The sequence below is a fragment of the Hyperolius riggenbachi genome, chromosome 9 (assembly GCF_040937935.1).
Source record: "Hyperolius riggenbachi isolate aHypRig1 chromosome 9, aHypRig1.pri, whole genome shotgun sequence".
NCBI lineage: Eukaryota > Metazoa > Chordata > Amphibia > Anura > Hyperoliidae > Hyperolius > Hyperolius riggenbachi.
In genome coordinates, this window is record NC_090654.1 from 8,186,319 (window position 1) to 8,213,822 (window position 27,504).

General features: G+C 44.5%; 1 protein-coding gene across 1 annotated transcript in view; it reads right to left on the minus strand.

Moving 5' to 3' along the window:
- Positions 1-27,504, minus strand: part of LOC137532380 (inter-alpha-trypsin inhibitor heavy chain H3-like) — a 241,768-nt gene that overhangs the window by 66,641 nt on the left and 147,623 nt on the right. Inside the window, exons 8-13 of the mRNA XM_068252813.1 lie at positions 27,137-27,262; positions 23,620-23,736; positions 20,671-20,839; positions 15,692-15,817; positions 7,522-7,703; positions 2,118-2,303 (exon numbers count right to left, since the gene is read on the minus strand). Of these exons, the coding sequence (XP_068108914.1) occupies positions 2,118-2,303; positions 7,522-7,703; positions 15,692-15,817; positions 20,671-20,839; positions 23,620-23,736; positions 27,137-27,262 (906 nt within the window). The remainder of the gene's footprint in view (positions 1-2,117; positions 2,304-7,521; positions 7,704-15,691; positions 15,818-20,670; positions 20,840-23,619; positions 23,737-27,136; positions 27,263-27,504) is intronic.

Here is a 27,504-nt window from a genome sequence, read left to right on the forward strand (position 1 = left end):
TTTCTCTGTGTTTTCATTCTGTCCTGTGCAAGAGTTCAGGTCCGCTTTAAGTAGATATTGAGCTTGAGGCCCCTTTTGCTAACTTGATTACGCCCATTTTGAGTTCTTATCAAAGCTATTGTTAAAGTGAACCCAGCATCATTTTTAGCCCACAGGGTATCTCAAAAGCACGTTAAGAATGCATGTCAACAATGTGGATATTATTCAAAAATACCTTCCATCTTACCTCTTCTTTTTACATTTAAAGAGGAGCTGTTAGGTATAGGGTCTCAGAGAAAAAAAAAACACATATATCAGTAGCTAAATACTGGCTGTACTTACATTACATATGCATTTCACTGTCCACGTTTGGATTTCACAGAATTTTTATATAGTATATGCAGAGATTGATGCTCCTGACATTTCATGGCAGCTTCCATCTTTGACTGTCTTGTCTGAAGCCAATTGTGATGTCATATCCTCCCTTACCCTGCTTCCTGATGATTCGACTCACAAAAAAGATCCGGATCAAGGATCCGAATCATTCATGATCCGGAAAACACTTACCCTGCTTCCTAATTGATTATTATTTAGCCCTCCCAAGTTCCAGCCCTCAGACACTCCCACCAGTCTCTGGTCTAACGGGGCATATTGTCTGTCACTCTGATTTGAATCGGATCATTGAAAACATCCGGATCTTTAAACCGAATCTTTGAATCATTTGCAGCACAGTGAGAGAAGCTGCAGTTCCTGTTTCTTCCAGACATCCACTGTGAACCAATCTCGGATGAATCGACTCACAAAAAAGATCCGGATCAAAGATCCTAATTGTTCAAGATCCATACAACACTACTGTGCAGTGAATATTAATTAGCCACGTGGCTAGGAACAATAGCGGACTTCTGCAGTATACTCTAATGGAACATGTGCACTGTGAACAGCACATTGATTTTTCAAAGGCTGCTGTAACATGAGCCTGTAACTTCCCACTGTGAAAGCTAGGGCCGGAGCTACCATAGGAGAAAATGGGCAATTGCCCCAGGGCCCCAGCGCCTGTGGGGGCCCCCAAGGTGTCGCTCCCCCATCTTAACTGTTGCTCCCCAGGGACTCTGCAGAGTCTGTTAAGTTGGGAGGTGATTGGGGGAGGGTCAGCAGCCAGCTCAGGGGCCCAGGAGGGAAATTTGGCTGCAACAAAGGGCCTCTAAAGACGCTTTTTGGTCGGGGGGTGTCTGTTGGGGGCCCCCAGGCTAATTTTGCCCTAGGGCCCAATTGTTACTTGAACCGGCCCTGGTAAAGGCAGCCTTAGGGCTGGATAGGGAAATGAAGGGGAGGACCAAGGGAGTGCAGTGGGGAGAAGAAGCAGCCCCAGCATGCTCTGCAGTATCTGTTATGCGGCCTGTCGGCCTCCTTAGGAGCTTGGGAATAAAGAGGATTGCTATTCAGCAAACAACAAAGTAAGAGAGATTTTTAACTTCAGTATTGCCTTTTTGGCTTCCTTCTAAACTGTTTAACACAGGAGAATAGAGGTTTAAATTAGCTTTTGCAGCCTGACAGTTACTCTTTAAAAGTTTAGCAGAGGCTTTTTACCATACTTCTGCCCGACCTCAGAAATTTCAGGCAGATAAGGACTAATGTAATTATTTTACTGCACACATTAGCAGAGAGCAAACAAAAGCTTTCATCAGCAGGGGGTGGGGAGAGATAGGACACTGCTTCACAGTTTAGAGAAGTCACAGATGCTTTCTTCACATTTTCCCCTGGATAGATAATAGGCAGCTGGAAGGGAGGGGGGAACATGGCAGCTCCTATAGCTTTTACAAACCAGGAGAAACTGCAGAAAAAAGTGCCGCTTGGTTCCCTTTACTGTATAATTTTAGCAGATGTGTTGGGCATCTTTTACCTGCAAAGATCTCAGAGAGGAAATCAGAAACCCTCCAAGGTAACACCCAGCCTGACACTGAGGCAATGTAATTAAATGGCAATACCACAGGTAGCCCTGACAGGTAAGATTTAATAATCGAAGCACTTTCACAATATAGAATCAGACGACTATAAATGCTAAACCCTGAGAGGTGAAGGAAGGTTTTTCTCACCAAAGTCTTCCCTACCACATTGAACAGGACAGTCTCTATACCTACCCCATCCGCTTTTACATCCACGGTAAAGAAGTCTAGGTTGTTATCGATTATTCGTCCAGCAACCACAATTTCACTGCCGTCAAAGTACTGCTTGAAGCTGCTCTGGGTGAGGTCGGCAATGGCGTTCTCGGGATACTGCATTTCCACATTCACCAGTGTTGGGTTGGCAACTTCAGTATAAAATCCCTATGACAGAAAAATGCTCAATAATTGGGATACATAAATGTATTGAAGACCATATTTGATATTTGCTATGTGGACATCATAATGGAAGGATTTTCCAATGTGACAGTCCGGGAAGATGATGGTGAGTTCACAGGTGAGGCAGCTATGGAAGTTAGAAATCAGGGCCTATTGCTTTGCCTCTTCTTTACCACAATTCATTGTAGACTATTAGGAATAGTCGTGCTCAGCACACAGAGTTCCCCTTTATACTCAACAGATTCCCTGACAGTATAGAGGAGTTTTCCTGAGAAATATAACTTGTTTCTGTAAATTAAGTTGGCAGAATGGCCTTACAGGCAAAACAAATGTTGTTTACAGCAGAGCCAGACACACATAAACCTCGAGTCATAAACCCAGCTTGTCTCCAAACTTCACAAGAAAACGTCCAGACAACTCGTCTCCGACCATTTGGTGTATGCTCTAGCTGTAGTTGAAATGTGTGTACATATTATTTAGTGTTAAGGCCCATACCAACCTTGTGATTTTTCTGACGATTTTCCCAACTGCCAATTTTTTGTCCGTTTAGAGGTGGTTTACACCATCTGGTACAGGGGTACAGGCGCACTATCACATGAAAGGCGCTTTGCTTTGTGCAGCAATAACGACCGTCACAGCGATTGGATCTTTAAGATCCCCAACGACTCCCACACAAACTACTGCGATCGCTTGAAGACTTGTTCATGCCCGTCCTGTAATGTCGCGTGATGTCACACATCTTCCCGGAAAATGAAGGAAAGTGGGAGTGCTCGTCATCAGGGAGACATCGCTAGATCCATCTTCCTGCATCGCGAGGTGTGTACATAGCTTTACAGTTCATATTTGGTTACTGTATATACTCGCATGTAAGCCGATCCGTGTATAAGCCGAGGTGCCCACTTTTACCCTCACAAACCAGGAAAAAGTGACTGACTCTGATATAAGCCCCCTCCAGAGTAGCCAGATGTGCCCCCAGTATAAGTCATTCCCTCTTTCCATATTCCCTCTTCCCATATTCCCATATCCAGATGTGCCCCAAGGGTGATACAGTTGTGTCTTAAGACGCCACTAGATGACGTCACATATGAGACACAGCAATTGCCACACAAGAAAAATTCCCGATCATCACACTGCTGACACATTGCTTGCACGCTCTATTCCACAAGCCAGGGGACACAGGTAGTCTTGAGCAGCGCACTCTACACACCATGTTGCAGCAGATGGGGGCACAGACACAGCAGGGAGCCAGCTGACAAGAGCAGGATCACTAGTGCAAGATCCTTACGCTCCTCTGCCAGTAACAAAACTTGCTTGACTGACCTGCCTATAAGCCCAGGGGTTACCTTTCAGCACATTTTTGGTGTTAAAAAATTAGGCTTATATGCGAGTATACAAGATATGTTTAATGAGTAAAATTGAACTAGAAAATCCAGTTAAACGTGGCATATAAATCATGGGTAAGAGAGTCATTTTTAGGCAGGTTTAATTGATTGTCTAATTCCTGTATGATGGATGGTGCAGTCTAAAATAATGGAGTTTGATGCCCACTAACAGGAAAATATCAGCGGATTGTGAATCTGCCAAAATAACGTTGGTAAAGTCAGGAAAAAAAATGACACAAATATTTATAACTGTCATTTTACTCTGAAAGCTGTTTCCACCTCCTTGTTTAAGGGATTAGCAACACACCTAGTGGTTCAAGAACTCCCGTAGAGATGGCCCAGCCTTAGAGAACTCATGGAGAAGCACATGATCAGTTTGGTCAGCTGATAGATTTGTAAGCCTCTGATTTGCTGTGATGACTTCCTGGTTTCTAGGACCAGCAAATCAGAGCCTTACAAATCTATCAGCTGATCAAACTGATCATGTGCTTCTCCATGAGTTCTCCAAGGCTGGGCCATCCCTGCTCCCTAGGACGTCAGATATTATAAAGATCAGGAACACATGCTGCCGTCTGCCTTCGGCTTTAACATCTTAAAGGGGGTTGTAACTTGCAAAATCCAGAAATTTAAAAAATTGGCTAAAAATAATGAGCGCCACAAATATATATGTAACCCTCCCCCCCCCCCCCGTTTTTTTTTTTTTTAAATAGGGTCCCTATATGTCCCCCACCTGGTCTGTGTGCCATTGCTAAGCGGTGCTGAACTGTGCAGTGGCAACAGGTTGGTGGAAGTCTTTTTTTAAGCTACAGTAACAACCTTATCTCAAAATGCAAATAATAGAAACTTCCCATTTCAGATAAGATAATTACACTAACCAGAAGGTCATTGAATCCCCCTCCCTTTGAAGAGTTTATACAGTGATGTAAAGGTGTAGTTTAGCCTGTTGTCTACTCTAGGGGATGGTTGCTCTGGGAGGGACAGTAATCTGTAAAATAAGCAGTAAATTACCATTCAGCTTGGTTATAAATCATTTCTTATTGGATGATTTATTTTATTTTTATTTTTCAGTTAATATGGAGTTTCAACCTACTTTAACAAAATGGATTCTGTTGGAGTCCCCCTGAAGGAATTTTTTTACTACAAGACTTTTAAATTCGAATAGACTTTTTTCAAACAAGCAGATCTGCATAACGGAAGGACTGAATTATGTAGTTCTCTTTATCTTATCCATTTATTTTACTGTTGAGTTTCTTGTTTTAATTGTTACTTATTTTTGTCATTTTTCTATGATTATTTAATGCGCTATTCTACTTCGTAACAGTCGATATAAAATCATTTACAAAGCTTAATCCTGGCTTAATCTTTTCCTGAGACTACAAAGAATCTGTTACCGTATAGAACAAAGGTTGTTCCTTTTCAGATTATTTTGCACAATTGTCTTGTTCCCGTACAATGCAAGTGGTGGCAGTGATTGTATGTGTATGCACACTTCCCCAATTCTCTTGTTAAAGATAATCTGTACTCTAAAATTTTTACAGCAAAAAGCATACCATTCTCTTCATTATGTTCTCCTGGGCCCCTCTGTGCTGTTTCTGCCGCTCTCTGCTGCAAACCTGGCTTGTAATTACAAGTTTTAGGCAGTGTTTACAGACAAACTAACCAGCTTGTGATAGGCTCACATAAGCAGAGTGTATGAGTCATACAGAGCCTGCAGGGGGCCTGCAGAGGGTGTGTATCGCTTCTATCCAATCACAAGCAGCCCTGCACATTCCACACATTCCAGCCTTAGCCTGACAGAGCCCACAGAAGGAAACAGATTAGATCATATAACAGAGATAACACAGCCACTGTGCAATTAGGAAAGGCTGCAGTAAGCCAGAGCACATTAGAACAGGCAAAGGAACTTATAGGATAGAAGAACTAAGGCTGACAATTTTGTTACAGAGTCTCTTTAACCCTTGATCAGTTTCTGCCAGCTGCGGAGCTCGTCGGTTAAAGGGAACCTAAACAGAGAAGGATATGGATTTTTCCTTTTAAAATAATACCAGTTGCCTGAATCGCCTGCTGATCCTGTGTCTCTAATACTTTTAGCCACAGCCCCTGAACAAGCATGCAGATCAGGTGCTCTGACTGACGTCAGACTGGATTAGCTGCATGCTTGTTTCAGGGTGTGATTCAGTCACTATTGCAGCCACAGAGATCAGCTGGACAGCCAGGCAACTGGTATTGTTTAACAGGAAACATCCATATCACTCTCAGTTAAGGTTCCCTTTAAGCGCTGCCCATTTAAGTGAATGGCAGTGCCTGTTCCACACTTTTACCGCCATTTGCAATAAGGTTCACAGACAGGAAACTGTCATAGCCGTGGCCCTGACATCACACTGTGGGAGGGCTTTCACCACAATATCAGCCAATCAGGTGTGCCTGATGCCCCATTAGAGAAAAGGTGAAGATTTCTGTTTGGAAAGGAGTATCAGTTACTGCTGATTGTGATGAAGTTTAATGGTGAGTTCCTCTTTAACATATAAATAATAAGAGCAGAGCCAGGACAAGGTCCTCCAGGACCCAAGGCTGAGACACCAAAGTGCGCCCCTCCATCCCTCCCACCCCAGCTGTCACACACTGATTGCTATTAGACTAAGAGGCCCCTCCATCCCTGCCACCCCAGCCATCACACACTGATTGCTATTAGACTAAGAGGCCCCTCCCTTCCATCCCTCCCACCCCAGCTGTCACACACTGATTACTATTACACTAAGAGGCCCCTCCCCATCCCTCCCACCCCAGCTGTCACACACTGATTGCTATTACACTAAGAGGCCCCTCCCCTCCATCCCTCCCACCCCAGCTGTCACACACTGATTACTATTACACTAAGAGGCCCCTCCCCATCCCTCCCACCCCAGCTGTCACACACTGATTGCTATTACACTAAGAGGCCCCTCCATCCCTCCCACCCCAGCCGTCACACACTGATTGCTATTACACTAAGAGGCTCCTCCCCTCCATCCCTCCCACCCCAGCTGTCACACACTTATTGCTATTACACTAAGGCTCCTCCCCCATCCCTCCCACCCCAGCCGTCACACACTGATTGCTATTACACTAAGAGGCCCCTCCCCTCCATCCCTCCCACCCCAGCTGTCACACACTGATTACTATTACACTAAGAGGCCCCTCCCCATCCCTCCCACCCCAGCCGTCACACACTGATTGCTATTACACTAAGAGGCCCCTCCATCCCTCCCACCCTAGCCGTCACACACTGATTGCTATTACACTAAGAGGCTCCTCCCCCATCCCTTCCACCCCAGCTGTCACACACTGATTGCTATTACACTAAGGCTCCTCCCCCATCCCTCCCACCCCAGCCGTCACACACTGATTACTATTACACTAAGAGGCCCCTCCCCATCCCTCCCACCCCAGCTGTCACACATTGATTGCTATTACACTAAGAGGCACCCCAGGGCCCACAACCTCCCCAACACCTTAATCTCTAGTTATCTGGCTTGAAGTCACTGCCATGTATCCCCTTTTCTTATTTCTTTCTGCTTCAAACACAATTAGGAATGACAACTGAATGAATTGTGCGCCCCCTCCTACACTGCGCTCTGAGGCTGGAGCCTCTCCAGCCTATGCCTCGGCCCGGCCCGGAATAAAAGAAGAAACGTGACTGGTTATCTTGGGAATCTGCTCCTGTTTTTTCTTTACTCACCATATGGAAATTATAGAAGATTTATATGCTTTGGGGTTTCCATAAACTGCATGGTGTGTTATATTATAGCCTAAACCATATACTGTAGGTATGAAATATGAACCTGCAGCTGTAGTGCGGCGTCTGAGTCTTCGTAAATCCGCCGGGCAATACCCGAGTTCTCCAGCGCCATTTTTTCCAGGAATCCATAATCCACTCCAGAGCCAAATCCGAGACAATACAAAGTGTATTTACCACCAATGGCGTTCTTCACGTTTTCCTGGATTTTATCCGGCCGCGATTCACCTACCAGGAGAAGAACCGGCGTATCAGTGATATATAGACCAAGCGCTGGGCAGCAAAATATCCAATAGTAACAACAAAAAACAAACATTGAGGAAACAACATACTGCGTGTAAAATGATGTATTAAGTAGCATTGAAGTGGAACGCCAGTGACAATAATGCAATGAATAGAATTTCTAATTTTTTACAATATTCATTCATAAATTATTTCGTTAGTGCTTGCCCATTGTAAAATGTTTCCTCTCCCTGATTTACATTTTGAAATGTATGACTGGAGCCGACATCTTTAGTCCAGTCAGATGATCTCTGTGGAATGTTTATTTACAAAGGGTTCCAAAGCCAGTGGAAATAATACCTGGTCTCCCAAAATGCTCTGGGAGGATAATTCCACATAGCTAAACAGCCTAGGTTGTGACATCACTGGGAGGGTGGGACTACTTAGGGATACAGGGGATTGTTTCTGATGCTGAAACCAGGAAAATTACCATAAAAGTGGGTATCCTGAATAATTTACTGCAGTCTACTATATGTCACTAAAGGGGCCTCTTTAACCACTTAAAGAGAACCCGAGGTGGGGTTCTAACAATGCAATCCGCATACAGAGGCTGGGTCTGCCTATACTGCCTAGCCTCTGTTGATATTTCAATTCCCCCTAAGCCCCCCCCCCCTGCGCTCTGTAATCACCTATAAATCACAGCCGTGCTGTGCGGGCTGCGTTTACATCTGTAGTGTCACTCTGCGTGGTCCCCCCGCCTCCTGCATAGCTCCAGTCCCCGCCCCCTTCCCTCCAATCAGTGGGGAGGGAAGGGAGGCGGAGCTGTGCAGGAGGCGGGGGGAGCAGCAGACTAACACTACAGATGTAAACACGCTGCGTGTCATCAGGCGGCTGTAATTTATGGCTGATTACAGAGCGCAGGGGGAACTTAGGGGGGATTGAAATAGCAACAAAGGCTGGGCAGTATAGGCAGACCCAGCCTCTGTATGTGGATTGCATTGTTAGAACCACACCACACCATGCTAATTAGCATGTGACGCTCGGTGTAATGGAGCGCACACGCAGCGCAGAGGGGACAGCAGCTGCTGAGCCTCGTGCTGTGCGACGGCCAGAAGTGAAGGGGGAAGGACATACTGCGCACACAGGGCGCAGTATGTCCGGGGCAGAGGTCAAGCAAGTCGCCGCACACCGGAGTGTATAGAGTGTGAACGGCGGCAGACGGAGGGGGGCGGGAGGAACAGTCAGTATGTGCGTATTACACCCTATACAGTGCTGCACTCATTTTAACCACACATGTTCAGTTGTGGTATCCTTTAAGGACCATAGGCTTACACCCCTTAGTGACCAGGTTATTTTTTACAATTCAGTAATCTGCAGCTTTAAAGGACTTACGAGGCGAGATTACAAAAAAAAGTTCAGTACCTGCGGCAAATTTGAATGCACGGAGGACGCCATCTGCGCCGTCCGTGTAGTTCCGCCAGGTCCCCGCTGTTCAATGTCCCCCGAGGCCAGCTCCCGACCCCACAGCCCAGGTCAAGCTCTCATGCCTCCTGTAATATGGCCACCGTAGCTGGCCACGGCTGCGCAGTCCGCATAGACGTGAGTGCGGCTGCGCAGCTCTAGGGCCTCCCCTCCCCCCCCGATCCACACTACAGGCTGTCTCCTCTGCATGGATTGGGGGGGGGGGGGGGGAGCTGCGCAGCCGCACTCACGTCTATGCGGACTGCGCAGCCGCAGTCAGTTCTGGCGGCCATATTACAGGAGGCGCGAAAGCCCGACCTGGGCTGTGGGGTCGGGAGCCGGTCTGGGGGGACATTGAGCAGCGGGGACCTGGCAGAACTACATGGAGGGCGTGGATGGCGTCCTCTGTGCATTCAAATTAGCAGCAGGTACTTAACTTTTTTTGTAATCTCGCCTCGTAAGTCCTTTAAAAGCTTGCTGCAGAGCCGTACAACCGAGTTCACAAATGAATCCCCTCCCTTTTCTTGCCACTAACAGAGATTTCTGTTGGTGGGCTCTGATCGCTGCTGCCAGGTTTATTTTTTTATTGTTTAATAATTTATAAAGACTTTTTTTAATTTTTTTTTTTTTTATTATGTAAATTCCCTCCCCATCCCCCCCCCGCCGATCCAATCAGTGATTACCTCTCACGGGCATCAGCCTATGAGAGGGGATCACATTGTGGGCCACTCGAGAGGACAGCTTTGTCAGAAAGCTGTCCCCTTACAGCGCTGCACAACGATCGAAGCGCTGTTTGCAGAAAAAAAAAAAAAGCTGTTTTTTTTCTTTTGACAGCCTACTAGCCGCGATCTAGAGGTCTAGCAGGCTGTTTACGGAGCAGAGCTCAGTAACTAAAACAACGGGGGTGTGCATGCATCGGCGCGCACGATCTCCTGCAATCTCCGCCCCCAGGACTTGATGCCAATCGGCGTTACTCTGTCCTGGGGGAGCCTCCTTACGGCGGTCGTAAGGTGGTTAAATCTAGTTACAGAAGCTTTTCCAAAGACTGCTATAGAGACAGCAAAAAAAGGGGATACTTACAAGTTTTAAATGTTTGCAAATTTGATGTTAATGTTATGCAAACTGCTTGGTTTTGTTGCAAGCTGCAAGAATTTGCATAAGAATAGCAGCGGGCTTCCCTAATGCCAGGAGCATTTTTATCTTCTTCAAACAGAAAGTATTTGTAAATATTCAGCCTTACATGAGCAAGAAATGACTCCCATAACACTACTTTCCACATAGGACCTCTGTGACCAATTTGCCCATTTCTTCTCAGACAAACCGCTTGATTCAGAAAAGGGTGCTAAGTGTTTGCACGCCAGTGAAAAGCCACTTTGCATGTGCTAACATGCTTTGCACGTGCTAAGTAGTTAGCACATGCAAACTACTTAGCACCGTAGTTAGCACATGTAAACTACTAAGCACCGTAGTTAGCACATGTAAACTACTAAGCACCGTAGTTAGCACATGTAAACTACTAAGCACCGTAGTTAGCACATGTAAACTACTTAGCACCGTAGTTAGCACATGTAAACTACTAAGCACCGTAGTTAGCACATGTAAACTACTTAGCACCCTAGTTTTTTTTTAAAAATCAGTGTTTATTCAACAAAGAAAAGGAACATATGACAGAATATGCCGTGTAGCAGTGCGCCTCCTAACTTTTCCAACAGTAGCTTCAGCATCAATTATCACTGTGGAAGATGAGAGGTATTGTTAACAATAATATAATGATCGTCACATAATTTATAGAGCTCAGATTGAATTTAAATTTTCAAATATTCTATCTTTTACCAGATCATAATTAGCAAGACCGGGGGTATCTAACCATGGAGCTTAGCACCCTATTTAGCACAGTGCTAAGTAGTAGTTTGCATGTCCCAACTACGGTGCTAAGTAGTTTGCATGTGCTAACTACGGTGCTAAGTTTGCATGTGCTAACTACGGTGCTAAGTAGTTTGTATGTGCTAACTACTTAGCACCCTAGTTAGCACGCCCAAAGCCTTTAGGCGTGCTAACTGGGTTAGCACTGTTTACTGAATCGAGCCCATAGTCTCTGCTATCCAGTCCACCATCCAACTTACAGCATCTGAGCCTAAAATAGCGCCAAAGACCATTAGCAGAGTCAACGTAACACCTTGGTCATACTTCAAAGAAATTGATGAAGACGTCACATCAAGCATCCCCCTTCACCTCCGCCTAAATACCTGTGACCTGGATCCTGGCCCAACAGCTCATGTTGAACTGCCCCGACCTGTTTGTACCGGTATTCCTCAAAATTGTAAACTGTTCCTTTACAATCGGGAATATTTCCTGCTTTACTGAAGGAAGCAATCATCAGGCCTCTCCTCAAAAAACCTTCCCTGGACCCAGATGCAATAACTAGCTACAGACCTGTCTCTAACCTTCCCTTTCTGGGGAAGGTAATTGAAAAAGCCGTATACATCCAGCTAGAAGCCAAAATCTTACAAAACATTTATGACCCATTCCAGCCTGGCTTCAGGAAACATCACAGCACTGAAACTGCCCTCATCCAAATATGCAGCCACCTGCTCATGGCAAGAGACAGAGGAGAGTGCTAGACCTTTCTGCAGCCTTTGATACAGTTGACCATGACATCTTGATATGCAGGCTACAGGAATACTGCGGCATTGATGGCATAGTACTTCAGTGGTTCCAATCGTTCTTGAATGGCAGAACCCCAAAAGTGTCTATGGGGCCCTTCCTGTACACCCCTGTACCACTTAAGTATGGGGTGCCTCATGGCTCAATCCTCTCTCCCCTGCTTTTCACAATTTACATGTTACCGCTTGGAAAACGAATCCAAAAACATGGCCTGACATACCACTGCTATGCAGACGACACCCAATTATATCTTTCCTTCAAGCCTTGTGTGACAGACCCAACTCTAACTATAAACGCCTGCTTACGTGAACTACAGCAATGGATGAGTGACAACTGGCTGAAAGTAAGTGCAGATAAAATGGAAGTCCGCCTGATCAGAAGAAAGCAAGTGACAACAAAACAACTTAACTTGCAGTCTTCACCACTGGGAATAGGAGGCACGGATCTACGCAGCTCTGATCATGTGCGTAGCCTGGGAGTTCTAATTGATGGGGATTTAGGGCTCTTTCACAAAACGACGTTAAGGTCGCACGTTATAAAAAGTAATAACGCAGACTAACGCACAGCAACACAAAGTCTGTGCGACATTCACAGTGCACACGTTGCGTTTGTGTGTAACGTGTAGCCTTATTAGAAAGTGCTGCATGCTGTGCGTTATACACGTTATTAGCTGCGTTGGACTGTTTGCACATGCTCAGTAATGGTTTTGTTTAAAAATGTGACGCATGCACCGTTTTTGTTCTATCAGTATGCAATGAAAACGGCGCACCGCGAGACACATAACGCAGGGCAATTTAACGCCACACTTCAAAAGTGACATGTGTTGCGTTAGGAGCACGTTGTGCGATCATAACGTCGCATCAAACGCAACGTCCTAGTGTGGAAGAGCCTTTAAACTTCAGAACTCACATCTCTGCTGTGGTGAAATCATCCTATTTTCACCTTAAGAACATTGCAAAAATCAAGCACCTCATCACCCCAGAAGATCTGCCAACCTTAGTCCACGCCTTCATCACATCCCGACTGGACTACTGCAATGCTCTCTACACTGGCCTTCCAAAAAAGGACTTTTACTGCATACAGGCCAATCACTACATAATCTGGGCCCTGGATACATGAAAGATATGTTGCAGCTGCGTAGCAATCCCTGCATTCTCAGATCAACAGGTTCTAATAATCTAGTCATACCCAGAGTCCACTTGGAAACTTTTGGTCCCAGAACCTTCTGTCATGCTGCTCCTACGTTGTGGAACTCCTTACCTCAGCAGACTAGAACAGCTTCATCTCTGGACGTGTTTAAATCCAGACTGAAAACCCACCTGTTCAGTTTGGCATTTGCAGAAATATAATTTTTGTTGTGTTAATACTTCATCCTAATACCAATTACTGAATCTGAGATAGCCTGAGCACTTGGAGTCCTATGGGAGAGAAGCACTATAGAAATGTTTTTGTTTTGTTATTGTTATCTAGCTTGCACATGTCTGTTTCAGTCTGGTTTGGTTTTCACTAGAGATGTGCCGAACGGTTCGCCGGCGAACGGTTCCAGGCGAACTTTGGGTGGTTCGCGTTCGCCAGCGAAGGCAAACTTTTACGGAAGTTCGATTCGCCCCATAATGCTCCATTACGGTCAACTTTGACCCTCTACATGACAGTCAGCAGGCACATTGTCCCCAATCAGACTACACTCACTCCTGGAGGCCCACCCCCTCTTATAAAAGGCAAGCTTCTCCAGCCGTTTTACTCACTCGTCTGCCTACAGTAATTAGTTAAGGGACAGCTGCTGACAGACTCTGCTAGGGAGAGTTCAGTTAGGATTGTTAGCTTGCTCCTAGGCTGATTGTTATTCCTTATATTGCACCCCACAACAGCTCCCTCTCTCCCTCCTCCTCCTCCTCCTCCTCCAGAGGAGGGTCTTGTCTTCCAGGGAATTGTAGGATTTCAAAAGCCAGCTTACATACCTTGGCTGGAAATTGAACCCAGGTCTAGTGCTTGGTAGGCAGCTCTCCTCACCACCATACCACCACCAACACTACATGCTGAAGACAGCCTAGCATGTACCATTATGATATATCCAAGAGAAAAAATGAGCTTGCTTAGGGATTTGTAGGATGTCAAAAGCCAACTCACATACATTGGCCAGGAATCAAACCCAGGCCTACCACATGGTAGACTGCTATCCTAACCATTATACCACCAACACTACAACGCTACATGCTGAAGCCAGCCTAGCATGTACCATTATGATATATGCAAGAGAAAAATGAGCTTGCTTAGGGATTTGTAGGATGTCAAAAGCCAATTCACATACATTGAACAGTAATCAAACCCAGACCTACCGGCCGCGTGGTAGGCTGCTATCCTAACCATTATACCACCAACACAACACACTACAATGCTACATGCTGAAGCCAGCCCAGCATTAAAACCATCAATGGATACCGGCAGAATTTTACAGGCAATTTCGGAGTTCCGCCGGATTGAAAAAGCAATTCCGTAATGACGAAACGGAACGGAATTACCAATTTCCACCCAAAATTGCGGAAAATACAATTCCGCGGAAAGTGGTGACCATCCCTACTAGAGAGAGAGAGAGAGAGAGAGAGAGATGAATCTACCTGGCTATCTGGGGTTCTCTTTGGACAACTGTTGAACACAAAAGGCAAGGCCATGCCTGGGTGAGCTTGAACCACCAACCTTTCAGTTAACAGCCAAATGCGCTAACCAATTGTGCCACAGAGACTGTGTACCACAAAGACTGTGCACGCAGTTGCTATTGAATGATTTTATGGGGGATGTATGTGTGTCTTTTGGAGGGAGGAAGTAAGTCTGCTCCAAGAAGTTTCAGCATGTAGTGTTGGTGGTATTATAATGGTGTGGATAGCAGCCTAGCACGTAGTAGGCCTGGTTTCGATTCCTGGCCAATGTATATGAATTGGCTTTTGACATACTACAAATCCCTAAGCAAGCTCATTTTTCTCTTGGATATATCACAATGGTACATGCTAGGCTGGCTTCAGCATGCAGCGTTGTAGTGTGTTGTGTTGGTGGTATAATGGTTAGGATAGCAGCCTAGCACGTGGTAGGCCTGGGTTCGATTCCTGGCCAATGTATGTGAGTTGGCTTTTAACATCCTACAAATCCCTAAGCAAGCTCATTTTTCTCTTGGATATATCATAATGGTACATGCTAGGCTGGCTTCAGCATGTAGTGTTGGTGGTGGTATAGTGGTGAGGAGAGCTGCCTATCCCTCCGGGAGGAGAGGAGGAAGGGAGGAAGATTACACTTCCTGATGTTGTAAAGCAGTGTATGCCTGCAATTGAAAATTCAATGAGATTTCTGACCTTAAAACACTGCTTTGTGTTAAATCCAGATTTTTTTTCTGGGACTTTTGAGGTCTATTCCACTACCATGTCTCCCTCCAGGTATTAGTCCCCTTAAAACATCTTTTTCATCACTTTTGTGGGCAGGATAATTTTATTCTAAATTTCCAAGTTCGCCTCTCCATTGAAGTCTATCGCGGTTCGCAAAAGTTCACGCGAACCGAACTTTCGTGGTGGGTCGCGAACCTAAAATCAGAGGTCCGGCCCATCTCTAGTCTTCACCAGATTAAGGGATAGATTTATATGGCTGTATAGTGGGACTTGTGAAAAGAAGAACAACATAGCAAGACCAAGAACGCAAAGGCCAATTTATCAAACTAGTGCAAGGAAAAGTGTTGCAGAACTGGTGAAAAAATGGAGCACATGACCAGATCAAAGACTGTGAGCTCCACCAGAGACAGCTGCTCCAGTTCTGAGCATCCACATAACAAGTAAAGGGGAGAGAAAGTTGGTGGCCACCGAGGGCTGGGTGTAAAGAGTTCCACTTACCAGTGTTGGCTTGGCCATCAGTCAGCAGAATAATTAAGGAGACACTTCTCTCGGGAAGCTGATTTAGCTCTTGTGCTTTCTTCAACATCTCAATGGCTTTCATGACAGCATCATTAATATTTGTCCCTGCAAAAAAAAAGGAAAAAAGATTTTAGTTACTGGCAAAAAGTCAAAAAAGAATTATCTGTAATTACCATGATGGTTTATATTTCTCCATTTCCATCTGTGGGATGAGCCATATTTATATCATCACTAAAAAAAAACCATCAGTAATTCTTACATAGTTAGGTTGAAAAAAGATATCCGTCCATCAAGTTCAACCAGGAAAAAAAACAAACAAAAAAAAACACACACAACCTTCTGAACCTGCACATATTCCAGTTGATCCAGGGAAGGCGAAAAACCTTGCAAGGCCTGGGCCGATTAGCCTTAAAAGGCAAAAATTCCTTCCCGACTCCAGATGGCAGTCAAATAAATCCCTGGATCAACTCTTCCAGGAATTACCTAATAATTACAGCCGTGGATGCCCTTCAAAGCAAGGAAAGCATCCAAGCAGATTTAGGCCGGGCGCACACATAGCAGAAACGCTAGCGTTGCGTAAAATGCTGCGTTTTATGCAGCAACGTTAGTCTATGGGACGCAGAAAAGAAAAACCCTTGGGTATGCATTTGTACTTTGGTGTTTTTAAAATCGCTAGCTTTGTTGCATATTATGCATGAACGCATCAAAAAAGCACATAATGAAAGTCAATGGAAACGCAATGTATTGCAATTTGTATGCGTTTTTGAAAAAAAAATAAATAAAAAAGATTTCTGATGTATTTCCACTTCCTGTTGTCCTCCTAGTGATTTGCATAAATGTAAATAAAAAAATGCATACGAAACGCATAAGCGTTTTAATTATGACAACTGCAAATGCATTAAAACGCACGCAAAATGCTTTAAAAACGCATCTGCATAAAAAAAAAAAAAAAAAAAACAGCAAACGCACGTGCGGTAAATATTTGACTTTATATCATTAGCCACTTGTATTTTAGCTTCCAGTATTGAAAGTCTTATTACCTTTGTTACAGTTATTGTTATAGTCCTTATACTACTTTAATGCAGATGTAGCCGCCTCCTGCTTTACGACTCCAGAGGAATTCCTTTTACACTTAATCATGCCCAAAGCAGTTTTATTTATCCATATGGCCCTGGGGTTGGGGATTTACTTCCCGAATACTTAGCTGGTGGACTGAGTCATACCCCCCCCCCCCCCAGCCGCCATCAAGGGTGACAACCTGGGTTTGTCCATTCTTCACATATAGATTAAACAAAAAATAGAGCACCAATGGAAATACAGCTTTCCCACTATAGGACTGTACAAAATACAACCAACATAAAGAACCAGAGCCCTCAATGTGGGTAGCCTCAAATGGCAATAAAACTCAGATACAAATCATTGTACCAAAAATATTCTACATTTTATTAAACATCAAAAAGCACACACATACCGTGTTTCCCCGAAAGTAGGACATCCTCCTAAAGTAAGACCTAGTAAATATTTTGAGCTTGCTCGAAATATAAGGCCTACCCTTAAAATAAGCCCTAGTGGCTGAGGACGTCCCATCCGTCTGCACCCCCGCCTTACCCCGCTCCCACTGTACCTCCTGCCGACCCCTCCCGGCTCCTCCAGAAAGTCACACTGCCCGCCGACATACCGCTATCTCTACTGCAGATCAGCGTGGGTAAACGGCCGATTCCCGCACCGCCGCTTGTGGCCCCGTTCTGCTCTTTCTGCTGCCATAACTTTCAAACCGCAGATCAGCGGTAAAGTGTGGTGACGAAAGCTAGTTACACTGTAACAGCACTTCCGTGTACAGGAAGTGACATCTCTGTTTACTTCCTGTACACGGAAGTGCCTGTTACGGTGTAACTAGCTTTCTTCACCACACTTTACCGCTGATCTGCGGTTTCAAAGTTATGCCGGCAGAACGGGGCGGGAATCCGCCGTTTACCTACGCTGATCTGCAGTAGAGGTATGTCGGTGGGCAATGCGACTTTGTGGAGGAGTGGGTCGGCAGAAGGTAAAGTGGAGGTGGGGTAATCAGGAAGCACAAGAGGGAAATATATTTAAGACCTCCCCGAAAATAAGACCTAGGACAAATTTTTAAGGAAAAAAGAATATAAGACAGTGGCCTCAATTCACTAAGATCATGCTAGAGATAATAAGGCAAGAGAAAACTTACCTCCACACGTGAGAGAGTTATCTTACCTCTTCATTCCTTAAGTTACCTCTCCTGTAGTTAATTTACCTCCTCTGTAGTTAATTTACCTCCTCTGTAGTTAATTTACCTCCTCTGTAGTTATTTTCACACGCAGCTAATTAACAGCCTGTCTTTAACTCTAGAGTTATTTTAAGGATTGGAGAGTTAAGTTAAAGACAGAAGAGTTAACTTTAGGCTTGCCTGAGGTAAAATGTTTCCTGAATACTACATGCCTTATCACCATGGTAACAACTCTAGAACAGTTATTAAAGACAGGAGATAAGTTTAGTGAATTGAGGCCAGTGTCTTATTTTCGGGGAAAGACGGTATTAAAAACAATTAAAATCCCCCATCAAAATCACTGATAAGTGAAACACCCAGTATATATAATATGATGATTCAATAGTTTAATAGGAAACAAGCTCCTATAGACAATAAACTGCCCCGATTGAAGCAGACTGGATCTGCGAGCGCGTAGGCAGCATCCCCCACACCCGGATCATTTCAAACTGAGTAAGCATGCCTCTTTGACCTTATTCTGACCCTCTGACTTGCACTGTGTTTAGGGATTCTCTTGACAGCCGCTTTATTCATTTTTATGATTATGCACTTGATTCAGGTACTGTGATTTTTCATCAAATAGATTGTTTATTGCCCTGTGAGCACTTTGGCACTGGGGCTGTTGGTTGTGAGCTATGGCGCATATCCTAGATTTCTGGGTGTGTGGTCCAGCCCACGGTGACAGCTACACTGTAATGGCCCATACTCACGGGCTACAATTGTCGCCGCAACATGCGGGGCGCGCGTGTTGCGGTGACAGGTCGCCCGTGAGTATGCGGCGTTGCACGGGCACGCACCCCGAACTGTCGCCCGTTGCTGATGTCGCCGGGCGATTGGCGCGGTCAATCGCCTGGCGACAGTCGCCGTCGCAACTCCGCCGCAACTGTCGCTAGTCCGCGTGAGTACGCGGACTAGCGACAGCAACATAATTACAAATAGACGGCGCTTCCGGCGGGGGGAGGGACAACAGCGACAGCTTCCGCCGCATCAGTTGCCAGGTCCCTCCGCCGTGTGTATGCGGAGGGACCTGGTGACGAGCTGTCGCCGGCATGTCGCGCACACGCTCCCGTGTGCTAGCGACATGCCAAAAAGTTGCCCGTGAGTATGGGCCATTATTGTTATTGGTGTTGACCAATTTATACATGCACTTTTTATTTATCCTGACAGGTGAGAGCTGTCAGGGCTAATTCATTATTTATTGATGTATTTTGCATGCACTGTATGGTATGCATTGATGTCTTTTTGAGCTGCACATGGCACTTTACAATACACATGACAAAATGTCATATTGATTTGCACAATTACATATATATTTTTTGGGCAGTTTATTGTCTATAGGAGCTTGTTTCCTATTAAACTATTGAATCATCATAGTATATATACTGGCTTTTTCACTTATCAGTGATTTTGATGGTTTTTTTTATTGTTTTTAATATGTGTGTGCTTTTTGATGTTTAATAAATTGTAGAATATTTTTGGTACAATGATTTGTATCTGAGTTTTATTGCCATTTGAGGCTACCCATATTGAGGGCTCTGGTTCTTTATGTTGGTTGCATTCTTCACATATACACTATACATTTTCAACACAACTGCTCAGGGCCGGGCCGAGGCATAGGCTGGAGAGGCTCCAGCCTCAGGGCGCAGTGTAGGAGGGGGCGCACAATTCATTCAGCTGTCATTCCTAATTGTGTATGAAGCAGAAATAAATAAGAAAAGGGGATACTTGGCAGTGCCTGCAAGCCAGATAACTAGATATTAAGGTGTTGGGGAGGTTGTGGGCCCTGTGGCGCCTCTTAGTCTAATAGCAATCAGTGTGTGACAGCTGGGATTGGAGGGGCCTCTTAGTGTAATAGCAATCAGTGTGTGACGGCTGGGGTGGGAGGGATGGAGGAGGGGCCTCTTAGTGTAATAGCAATCAGTGTGTGACGGCTGGGGTGGGACGGATGGGGAGGGGCCTCTTAGTGTAATAGCAATCAGTGTGTGACGGCTGGGGTGGGAGGGATGGAGGAGGGGCCTCTTAGTGTAATAGCAATCAGTGTGTGACGGCTGGGATGGGAGGGATGGGGAGGGGCCTCTTAGTGTAATAGCAATCAGTGTGTGACGGCTGGGGTGGGAGGGATGGAGGAGGGGCCTCTTAGTGTAATAGCAATCAGTGTGTGACGGCTGGGGTGGGGGGGATGGAGGAGGTGCCTCTTAGTGTAATAGCAATCAGTGTGTGACGGCTGGGATGGGAGGGATGGGGAGGGGCCTCTTAGTGTAATAGCAATCAGTGTGTGACGGCTGGGGTGGGAGGGATGGAGGAGGGGCCTCTTAGTGTAATAGCAATCAGTGTGTGACGGCTGGGATGGGAGGGATGGGGAGGGGCCTCTTAGTGTAATAGCAATCAGTGTGTGACGGCTGGGGTGGGAGGGATGGAGGAGGGGCCTCTTAGTGTAACAGCAATCAGAGTGTGACGGCTGGGGTGGGAGGGATGAAGGGGCGCACTTTGGTGTCTCAGCCTTGGGTGCTGGAGGACCTTGTCCCTGCTCTGCAACTGCTGTAGAAGACATTGCACAAATAGCACCCAGAGAAAAGAGATCACCGCCCAACCTGGTCCAATATGGGCAGAACTGCCATCTTCCATGTCTGTGGGGAGCTTATGAAATATTATTTACATTTCTGTATTTACTTACAACCTCTGTCTTGAAGGTCTCTAACAAAATCTTTGGCTTCCTGTAGGTTTTCCGGAGTTGCTTTAACCAAATGGTCTTTCCATACACTGATTTTATCGTCAAATAGTACGAAATTGAAGTGATCGTGCTCCGCTGTGTCCTCCAGAGTCTGAAGTAAGGATTCCCTTGTCTAAGTGTGGACATAAAAGTAATATATAAGTTCACATTTTCATGCAAAATTTGACTCTCACTGAACTTTCTGAAGCTCCTGTCCTTCAAACTTCTGTCTCCAGTCTCTCTCCAGCCATTCTTCCTATGTAAGGAATATTCTAAACTCACCAATCAAGACCATTGAGGAGGATAGAGCTAAAATATTACTTTTAATCGCACATAATAATAATAATATAATAATAATAATAATCCGAAAATTTGTATAGCGCTTTTCTCCTGTTGGACTCAAAGAGCTCAAGAGCTGCAGCCACAGGGACGCGCTCAAGAGGCCACCCTGCAGTGTTAGGAAGTCTTGCCTTGAACTTACTAAATAGGTACTGACCCTAGCCAGGATCGAACCCTGGTCTCCCATGTCGAAGGCAGTGCCCTTAACCAGTACTCTATTTAACCATCACAAAATACTGAGAAGGGATCAAAGACAAACAATAAATGTAACTGACAGTGCACTGCCTAACAACCATGGTTCAGGACACTATAGGGAAATTGTGTGAAGGTGGCACTATATTCAGGCTAAACCTTTCTTATCCTTATGCTTGATAAAACTGTGACCTTCAACCAAGAACAGGGCCAGATTTAAGCCAAGGCCACATAGGTCATGGCCTACGGCACCACAGGATCAAGGGTGGGTGGGCAGAAGGCTATAGTGGGAGGGGGGAAGGGTCATCTGGCTTACCAGGGGCGTAACAATAGACCCTGTGAGAGATGCAACCGCAAGGGGGCCCAGAGCCACAGGGAAAAAAACGTTCTGCTCTCTGCACTAATGACTGCAACTGCTCAACCACTGATAAGGAATCATACAAAGTTTTGCAGACAAAGATTTGTAGACAGTCCCTGTTATAAACTGTTCTAATCACCTTTTTCCGGCACCAGCAACTTCTTATAGTTGCGTCTCACAGACTGTGAGATAACTTGACTCTCAACACAGCAAGCAGGAGATAGACTTTCTCAGGCTTCTTCAATATTCACGTTATTTATTCAGGAAACATATATACAGATATAGTCCATCATATCCTGGCAAAGCAGATTACCATGTTGCGTTACAGCTGCGTGAGTACCTTCCTGCTGAAGGTACCCAGGTCTTCTTGTATCTACTCTATGTTACACTAGACTACCTATGTACAGCATACATTATATCAGATTACAGAAAGGAATGAACATACTTAGAGGTCCCAGTCAGCATTGCGAGCTAGTGTGAAAGTAATAAGCAGAGTGAGCTCCCATCGCTCACTCAGGGTTTAATACCGACTAGGAAAGAGTTAAATATGACATCATCTTCACCATCCCCTACATCAGTCTATTGGTGGACCCACTTGTGGTGTCATCATACAGCCCTACTCGATTAATATTCAATGAGGCTTGTGACCTACATACATGGAATGTGGTTATTTATAAAACATGGCTGATGTTTATTGTTCTAGTGGTGTACATGCCCAGGTCAGGGAGACCTGTGGCCTTGTCCATAGAACAGCTTCTTGGTATGTTCTAGTTCTGACAGAACTGAAGATTTTCTCTCTAAGAGAAAATCTCCTTAAAGGGCAGGTCTGCTCCTCAAGCCTTTTTGACTAACTCAGTCCAAATAACTGAGGCCTACTTAAATTATAACAGTCCCTATTCAGTGAGCAGCAGGGTCTTGTGTACACTGCCTAGCCCCCAACCTCCCTACTTCTCCACAAGTGATATACAGGTACAGTATATAATACAATGTAGTGATGGTGGAAGAATCTACAGAGCCAGTTCTGCTCCATCAGAGGAGGATAGAGTGGGTGCTATAAGATGAGGCTGGGAACACACTTGTCTGTGTGCGTGAAAACATGCACATTTTATCATAGGGGATGGGGGGGGAGGGAGGTAGGAGTGTTTGATGGGAGAGGGCCCCATCCAAAGTTTTGCAGGGGGGCCCAGTGATTTCTTGTTACACCCCTGTGGCTAACTATACCAAAGGGAGGGGGATCATCAGGCTATCTATACGGAAGTGAGGGAGGGTCATCTGGCTTCTAAACCTTTCTAAAACTTCTTCTTCTCTAGATTATATTTTCACATTACTCATAAAATGTTTTTTTAAGCTACCAGCAAGCAAGGGAATACTCAGAATAATTTTGACAGGACTTTCCAACCTACTTTTGCTGCTTTTTTAATTGCAGAGTACTGAAAATGTATTTTAAACAGAAGATGAAAAAGTATCTGCCAGGAGAAAACTTAAGGTGGCCACAAACCATACATTTTGTTAAATATCTGTTCAATTTAAGTAGTGCAATCAATTTTTCTGACTGATTGTAACATTTCAAAAATAGGACCAATGTACCACACACCTGTGTTCAATTTTTCCCCAATTATGATAAAAATGATTGGAAATTCTGACAAAATTGCTAGGGTGTGTATATTAATAAACTGACAATCTAACACACACCATACAATGTTTAAAAAGATTGAAGAAAAATATCTGGCATTCCGGATTGATCAAAATCGAAGAAAACGGGAAATCCGATCGAATTTTCCAGTTGAATGAAAAAAAAAGCTTTTGATTTTTTCGGGAGATCCGATCGGTTTTATCGAATTGCCGTAAAATCGGATCATTTTATTGGATCGTGTGTGGCCACCTTTAGGAGATAATGTGAATTGGATAAGCCCGTAGTATCTTACTTTTATCTATACAAACATAAACTCCAACAAATTTTCCATAAAAAAATTTTTTGTGTGATTTTGGCAGGAAAATAAATATTAATTACATTGCAAATTTACCTGCTCAATTTTTCTGCCCTTCATTGATCCGCTTCTGTCTATGACATAGACCACATTTTTTGGCACGTTAGTCAGTTTAGGTGGTGCAAAAAAGTGAACAAAATACCCGTTGACCACCTACAAAAAAATTAAAATAATTGTATTAGCTTGTGCAATCCAGACCGTCTGCAGAATACAGAGGACGTTGCTCTGACGCTGATATCACCCAACAACATGTTGCATTAGACTGGAGGCATCACTTGTGCTGCACCCTCTCCTTCCAAAGAGGATTACTGTGCTGAAGAGAGACTAAAGGCCCCTACCCAGCATTTTTTTGATTTTTTTTGAGCAATGAGCGTTTGTTTTGGTGATCTCATTATGTGGGTATTGGCGCGCAATCATGTTAACGATGTTTAGCAATAACGATAATCACGCTGGATCGTATCCTTGATGTACCAAGTACCGCAATCGCTTGACTTACTGTTCACGCCCGTCATGTGACGTCACATGTACCTGCTGGGTGGAAGACGGATCGTGGATCGCTCGACGTCAGGGGGACATCACTAGATCCATCTTCTTCCGGCAGATGGTGAGGATTTAGCTATATGGGTGTCCTGCTTGCCAAGCAGTTACTTCACCTTCAAGCAGTTGCCTGGTCTTCAGTATATTACTGCAAAATGTGGATATTTGCTTGTCTGGACATCCAGCAATCTGTCTGCACCATCTGTGACAAGGATGGCCTTTCAGGACTCCAGGCTTTCTGAGCTGTCCCATCTACTGTGCCCGTGCAGCAAGATGCCAGCTCAATACTCATCCTCATCACTGCCCAGGCTGGCCAGTGGTGGTGATATTGCCAAAAGTGGTGCATTTGGCGAAGGACCCACCTGACTCTGAGGTACCCTCAAAGCCACCTCAGTAGCTTTACTACATTCAGCCCCCTAAACCTTTCAGCACATTGTCAGCAAAAACACTCAAAAAAGCTTTCCCAGATTTACTTAACCTGCATATTTATTTTCTCATATTTCTTTGGAGGTGGTGGGTGAGTGGAGGGGTCAGTATATTTTGAGCTAAAGGGGTATTTCAGTTTTAAGAAAATGTTAATACAATGAAAAGATATCTTATGAGATAATTGTAAGTATCAGGACCTATATGAGATAAGACAATGCTTAACTAGAATGATGATTTTAAAATAGGTCCTGGGTAGTCCCAAAATATCTAATTTCATCACATAATGATGTATCTGTCATAAATTGTCTTCAACTCTGAAACAATCGCATCATTATGGCCTCAATTCACCAGAGGAGAGTTAGTAAGAGATAAATGGTTGGTATTTTATCTCATGCGGTATTTTAACACTTTGGGCTCGATTCACAAAGCGGTGCTAACCCAGTTAGCACGCCTAAAAGACTTTAGGCATGATAACCATTGCACCAGGCTGGTGAAAAGCCAGTTTAGGCGTGATAAGTTTAGGTGTGATAAGTTTAGGTGTGATAAGTTTAGGCATGCTAAGTTTAGATAAGTGTAGATAGCGTGCAAAGTCCCGCACGCAAAGCAGCGCCATTAAACTCTATGCGAAGTGCACCAGACTTTGCTAGCGCAAAACTTTTGATCAGCTGTGCACTGCGGTGCTAACGCAGTTGGTGCTTAAACTTATCATGCCTAAACTTATCACACCTAAACTTATCATGCCTAAACTTATCACACCTAAACTTATCACACCTAAACTTATCATGCCTAAACTGAGTTTAGGCATGATAAAGGGCTTTTCACCAGCGTGCTAACTCTTAGCACCGCTTTGTGAATCAGGCCCCTAGGGCTTGATTCACAAAGCGGTGCAAAGTGTTTGCACGCCTGTGAAAAGCCCTTTATCACGCCTAAACTCAGTTTAGGCGTGATAAGAAGAAGCTCGCGCGAATTTTGCGCGCGCAAAGTTTTCCGCGCGCAAGCGCGCAGCACCCGGCGCTTCGCGCGAAGCTCCCATTAAGCCCTATGGGACTGTACGCGCGGTAGCTTCGCGCGAAGAGCAGCACAAATCGGTGATAACTCAGTGGTGCAAAGGTTATCACGCCTAAAGTCTTTTAGGCGTGATAACTGAGTTATCACCGCTTTGTGAATCAAGCCCCTAAACTTATCATGCCTAAACTTATCACACCTAAACTTATCATGCCTAAACTTATCACACCTAAACTTATCACACCTAAACTTATCATGCCTAAACTTATCACACCTAAACTTATCACACCTAAACTTATCACACCTAAACTTATCACACCTAAACTTATCATGCCTAAACTTATCATGCCTAAACTTATCACACCTAAACTTATCATGCCTAAACTGAGTTTAGGCGTGATAAAGGGCTTTTCACCAGGGTGCTATCTGTTAGCACCGCTTTGTGAATCAGGCCCCTTGTTTGCAATTCACCACTGTGAGAGGATAGAGAGAGGAGTGTTCTGTAGCAGGCGATGATGCTGCGATAATGGAGCGATATGGATGCGAAAACCGAGCGATAAACGGTCGATAGTTATGCGGTGTTAGTGATTTGCATGCGATACTTTGCCTCTCTGTATGCTGGAAGTAAAGGATTGTGGGTAGGATGAGGAGGTTATTACCAGCATGTGACCGCAGAGGGTTTCCCTCCCTGTGTTTTGACAATCTCCTTCCATTACAAATCCCCCCCTCCGTTCTGCATATTAAGCATACTAAGCAATATTAAGCATTCACAATATTAAGTGGATGGGTGACACTGAGGAGGTATTTGGATACATTTTCACACTCGCTCCCAATGAAAAATGTATCCAGATTCGTCCTTCATGTCGCCCATCCACTTAATATTGTAAATGCTTAATATTGCTTAATATGCTTAATATTGTAAATGGGCTGCTCTCTGGTGCCTGACATATGTACAGTATAAGCTGTTACTGTGTGCTGCTAGTAAACTAGCTGCAGAGTGAGCTGCAGCAGCTGTGAGAAAAACCCGATATCTCCAGGTACATTCAGGGGATAAATAGATTAAAAAAATAACGAATGGCCACACCCCCTTTTTCCCTGGTGAATTGTGATTTTGAGAAAAAATAACGACTAACTATCGCCTATTTATCGCATGGATTTCTCTCTGTCGATATTTCACCCTATACTTCTGGAGAATTGCTATTTGGAGATATCACAGGAGGTAAATTACCTCCCATGAGATAAATAGGTCGGTAACCTCTGGTGAATTGAGGCCTCTCTTAAGTTAACAGAAGACTTAGTAAACCAAATCCTGTATTGAGAGATTGTTGCATTTTGGAGGAATCTGAGAAGGGTGAAGATGGTTGTTGTCAGTCCACCAAATGTTGATTGAAATTAATCTGTTGGAAATGTGTCCTGTGTCATGGGAGGAGCTCAATCTGATACAATGGCTTGTGGGAAAAATAACCAGTCACTAAAGGAACCAGGTAAAGTTTACAGATTACTTCCAGCATACATTTGTATGGAATTTCGGATAGAATTTTCTTGGTGGATTATGAAGTTTGTAGAACAGCCCAATCTGGCTTACCTGTATGTTCCCCGGGGATTCTCTGTTGACATCATAGGTCACAGTGAAATCTCCATCCAGTAACGTGGTGGTGCATGTAGGACAGGACCGCTGCTGGTCTAGGGTAGGTTTGAAAGAGACGTGACCCTGAAATAAAGGTTGTCATTAGTATCTAGTGGGGCTGATTAAAACAAAGCTCTGATCTCACAATCACATAGAACTCTACATCAATATTTCTGCATATATGGCCTAAAACATTATAGTGAGAAACCTATTACCCACTTCATCCCATAGGGGTTTTTACCCTAACGGACAAGAGCAATTTTCACCTGTCAGTGCTCCTCCCTTTTATTCGCCACTATAACTTTATTACTACTTATCAAAATAAA